The sequence below is a fragment of the Rhinopithecus bieti genome, unplaced genomic scaffold (genome assembly GCF_001698545.2).
Source record: "Rhinopithecus bieti isolate Rb0 unplaced genomic scaffold, ASM169854v2 scaffold_23868, whole genome shotgun sequence".
Lineage (NCBI taxonomy): Eukaryota > Metazoa > Chordata > Mammalia > Primates > Cercopithecidae > Rhinopithecus > Rhinopithecus bieti.
In genome coordinates this window covers 81583-86623 of record NW_016811202.1, presented here as the reverse complement: position 1 = coordinate 86623, position 5041 = coordinate 81583, and the positions used below count along the sequence as shown (strand labels likewise).

At 45.4% G+C, this 5041-nt stretch overlaps 1 protein-coding gene across 1 annotated transcript in view; it reads right to left on the bottom strand.

Annotated features, from left to right (window-relative positions):
- The window catches only part of LOC108543189 (uncharacterized), a 33843-nt gene that overhangs the window by 23462 nt on the left and 5340 nt on the right, over positions 1-5041 (bottom strand). Inside the window, exon 2 of the mRNA XM_017893531.1 lies at positions 1686-1782. Within this exon, the coding sequence (XP_017749020.1) occupies positions 1686-1782 (97 nt within the window). The remainder of the gene's footprint in view (positions 1-1685; positions 1783-5041) is intronic.

Here is a 5041-nt window from a genome sequence, read left to right as displayed (position 1 = left end):
GGTAGCAGTGGGCCGGGCGCGGTGGCTCAAGCCTGTAATCCCAGCACTTTGGGGGGCCGAGATGGGCGGATCACGAGGTCAAGAGATCAAGACCATCCTGGCTAACCCGGCGAAACCCCATCTCTACTAAAAAATACAAAAAACTACCCGGGTGAGGTGGCGGGCGCCTGTAGTCCCAGCTACTGGGGAGGCTGAGGCAGGAGAATGGCGTAAACCCGGGAGGCGGAGCTTGCAGTGAGCTGAGATCCAGCCACTGCACTCCAGCCTGGGCGACAGAGCGAGACTTTGTCTCAAAACAAAACAAAACAAAAAAAACCAAAAAAACAAAAACATAAAAGTGATCAACAACCCTTCACACTTTGGCTGGTAGCTGGCAGCAGTTTCTGAGCACTTCCACATTCATCATTTCCTTTGATCTCCCCTTAGGGAGAGGTGGCCTTGAAGGGCTTCAGCTGGTGGATCTCCATGAACTTTACCCACCTCCCCTCATAACTGTGCCTCCAGTTGAGAATCTCTGTGCCTCTAGACTCTCCTCTCCTGTCTGCTGTCCACATTCCAGCAAGAGTGCCCTTTCTAAACTGCAGATCTGCAAAATGGATCATGACACTTGCCTGCTTAAAACCTTTCAATGGCAAAAGCCAAACTTCTTGGCGTATCATTCAAGGCCTGTGTGATACGCCCCCACCTCACTTTCACTCTCCAGCATCAGTTCTAGCCACCCCCTCGCACACGTCTCAAGCTCTAGTCCCCTAGTCACCTGGAAAGAAGGGAAGGGAGGTGGACATTCTCCATTCAAGTCTGTTCAGTGTCCTCGCCCCCAGGGAGCTCTCTCTCTGGTGAACTTGGCCTCTCCGTCTATAATATTGCCATGCCCTTTGTATGTAAGCACCATCATTTTCACTGTTCTCTTCCCCTTCTTGTGATCATCTTGGCCACTGTGACATGTCTGAGATTGTGCTGGATACGTTTAAGATCATGATTTAATCCAAACAACCACACTAGATGGATAGTGATGTGGCCCAGAAAGGGCAGGAGATCTGTCTGGGGTTACATAGCATGTTCTCTGCAGAGCTGGAACAACAGTTAGGGCTCCGGTGCTCTTTCTGTTACCTTATAATCTCCACAAAGAGCAGAGGTGGCGTAGCAGAAAGGCCTGGGAATCTAAGGATTCCAGGTGCAAACTGTCACTCTATCCCTGGCTAGCTGTGGACTTTGGGTAAGTCATTTCCTCCTCTAAGCCACAGTTTCATTACCTATAAAATAGGGATAAATAAGAAGTCCTACCTCCCAGGGATATCAGGGTGATCAAAGGAATCAATACAGATGCAAATGTGTTATAAGCCATAGGGTGCAGTGTGCTTTTATTTATTTATCTAGAGATGAGGTCTTACTCTATCACCCAGGCTGGAGCACAGTGGTGCAATCATACATAGCTCACTGCTTCCTTGAATTCCTGGGCTCAAGGGATCCTCCTGCCTCAGCCTCCTGAGTAGCTGGAACTACAGGCACACCACCACCGTGCCTCGCTAATTTGTAAATTATTTGTAGAGACAGGGGTCTTATCTTGCCCAGGCTGATCTCGAACTCTTGGGCTCAAGCAGTCCTCCCGCCTTGGCCTCCCAAAGTGCTGGGATTACAGGTGCGAGCCACCGTGTCTGGCCGTGGTGTGATTTTAACTGACTTACCTGAACAGCCATACTGCAGCTGCAGGTGATCTGTTGAAGATCTCTTTTCTTGAAGAGCTCTCAAGTGGAGGTCAGAAGACACTATTCGTCCCTTCAGCTGCTTTGCACGTTTTCCATGTTTTGAGACAGGCCTTTCATTTTCTGTCCTTCATTATAGCTGTCAAGCCCTGACCAGAAAACTCTTCAGATCCTATGTATCTCCGTGAGCCTCCAGGATCTCTATTTTCCTTGCTGCATTTTCTTCTTTTCAGCTGTCAGAAGCTGGCAAGTCTTAAGTTAATAGAGCATCAGGACCATGTGTGGAAATAGCAGACAACAAGAGCCGGAAGAAGAAGGATGTGTCTCCACGCCCACCCCCAACCCTGACTCTGTAGATGTGGCGTGTGGCAGGTTATGTTTTCTAAAAGTTCCTCTGGTGATTCTGATGTCAGTACGAGGGCTGTGGGACATGACCGAATACCTTGGAGTTGGAAGACCTTCCACGCATGTTCTCATTAAACCTCCGAGCAGGCTTCTTAGGTAGTTGATTATTCCCTCCATTTTACAGATGTGGAAACTGAGAGTCAGAAGTGACTTACCCAGGATTGCACAGCTGGAACTGAAAACTGGCTCACAGACAGAACTCCAGCCATTCCTCTGCCAGGCGGAATTCTGTGTCTGGGCTTTGCTGGTGTCTCAGCAGTCAATGCATGACAAATGCCTCTCCCATCCTGCCAAATCAAATGCTTCCCTAAATATTTCTCTCCCACTCTTCCACCTCCATGCTTTTTCCCCTGCCTGGAATGCTTTTCTCAGTTCAATCTACCAGCTGCAGTTTTCACTGTCCTCCGAGCCCTGCCACCTCCTGCACAAAGACGTTTCCATTTTCCACAGTTTCTCTTCCTTTGAGCCTAGAAACACTTGGTCTGTACCTCAGTACAGCTGTCTCTTCAGCCCAACCTCCTGCCTCAACGTGATGCTCCAGCATCCCCAGCTGTTGGGGTTTCCTGCAGCTTCTGGCAGTTCCTTGCCACCTCTGGGTCTTTGCTTCTCTTTGTGCCTACAGAAGTGCCCCTTGCCCTGCCCCACCTCTTACTTATTATTCAAAATTCAGCTCAGGTATCACTTCTTCCAGGAGGCCTCCCCTGACCTCCCCAACTCCTAATTCTACTATTAGGAGCCCTTCCTCTGTGATGCCATGGTATACCAAGGATACCTCTGTAATGAACAAGATTGTTCATTCGTTCACCCATTCATTCATTATAGCAAGGTGCAGACTCTGAAGCCAAACCTCAGGTTTGAACCCTAGCTTCAAAGTGGGCAAATTCTTAACCACCCCACCCTGCCTTACTATCTGTAAAATGAGGAAAACAATAGTCCCTACCTCAAACGTTGTAAGGATTAAATGAATTATCTGTATAGCATGTGTATAACACTGCCTCGAATGTAGTAACACACTAATACAGTAGCAAGTATTTGATGAATGTTGGCTACTACTCTTACAACTTGTTAATTCACTTTACAACATAAGAAAAATGTTTGTAAAAATGGACAGAGAAGAGGATTCTGGGTAGATGGCAGAGTAGGAAGCATCAGGAATCCATCTTCCCACCTAGACAACAATTGCACTGGCAGAATCTGTCTGATGTAACTGCTTTGTAACACTGGAGTCTATTGAAGGCATGAAACTTCCAGGGGAAGTCTGGGACAGTAAATTGTACTTAATTTCATCAATTTCAGCTGTTAACATGAAAGCAGCCACTCTGACCACAGCCCCATGTCAGGCCAGGAGGCTGTGTGTGTGTTCCTGCAGCAACCTATACAAAGCCTGTGAGAGCCAGGGTGGATAAAAAGGACCCTGTAGTGAATACTGGGTATCTGAGCTCTGATCACTGATTATTGCTTCTAATCAAAGAAATACAGACACAAAAGCAGGTGGCCATTGTTGCACCTCCTCTGTTGTCTCAAGACTCTCCTCCTCCAGCTGAAGTGACTTCCAAAGGATTTAAAGGGCTAGTGCCCTTCCTTTTCCTTTATTTTTCTCTTTTTCCCCTTTGAGAGCCAGATATTAAAAACTAGAACATTTAAAAGCAACTGTATATACAGGAAAAGTTAGAAAGTGACCATGTATGTTTAGGGAAAGGTTCAGGCTCAGAAAAGACTCCAGAAGACCTTAGGTTTACATTGCAAGCTAATGTTTGGCACAGAGACAGTCCACAACATCAACAGAAAAACAGTAACAGTTTATACCTCAGGCTGATCCTGGGCACAGAGACGGCCTACAACATCTACAGAAAAACAATAACAAAACCCAGCAAACCCTAGGGAAAGAAGATAATTGGATTCCCAGAGCTACCACATCATCAGTTAAATGTTCAGTTTTCAACACAAAGCATACAAAGAAACAGGAAAGTATGGCCCATTAAAAGGAAAACAAACAGAAACTGTCCCTGAAAAAGACCTGATGGCAGATCTACTAGACAAAGACTTTAAAACAACTCTTTTAAAGATACTGAAAGAATTAAAGGAAGATGTAGATAAAGTCAAGAAAATGATGTGTGAACAAAATAGAAGGATCCAAAAGAGAAAAAACCTAAAAGAAGCCAAAAAGAAATTCTGGACCCATAAAGTACAATAACTGAAATGAAAATTTTACCATAGGGATTCAGACAGATTTGAGGAGGCAAAAAAAAAGAATCCACAGATTTGAAGATAGGACAATAAAAATGGTTGAGTTTAAGGAACATAAAGAAAAAAGATTGAAGAAACATGAACAGAACCTAAGTGACCTATGGGATATCATCAAATGGACCAACATATGTATTGTGAGAGTCTTAGAAGAAGAGAAAGGAGCAGAGAGAATATTTGAAGAAATAATGGCTGAAAACATCTGAAATTAGATGAAAGATGTAAACATCCAAGAAGCTCAGCAAACTCCAAGTCAGATAAACTCAGACCCATACTGAGACTCATAAAATCAAACTGTCAAAAGCCAAAGACACAGAATCTTGAAAGCAGCAAGAGAGAAGTTACTTATCATATACAAGGGATCCTCAATAAGACTGTCAGTAGATTTCTCATCAGAAACTTTGGAGGTCAGAAGGCAGTGGGATGATATAAAGTGTTAAAAGAAAAAGAAAAAACTGTCAATCAAGAATCCTATATTTGGCCGGGCGCGGTGGCTCAAGCCTGTAATCCCAGCACTTTGGGAGGCCGAGACGGGCGGATCACGAGGTCAGGAGATCAAGACCATCCTGGCTAATACGGTGAAACCCCGTCTCTACTAAAAAATACAAAAAACCAGCCGGGCGACAAGGCGGGCGCCTGTAGTCCCAGCTACTCGGGAGGCTGAGACAGGAGAATGGCGTCAACCCGGG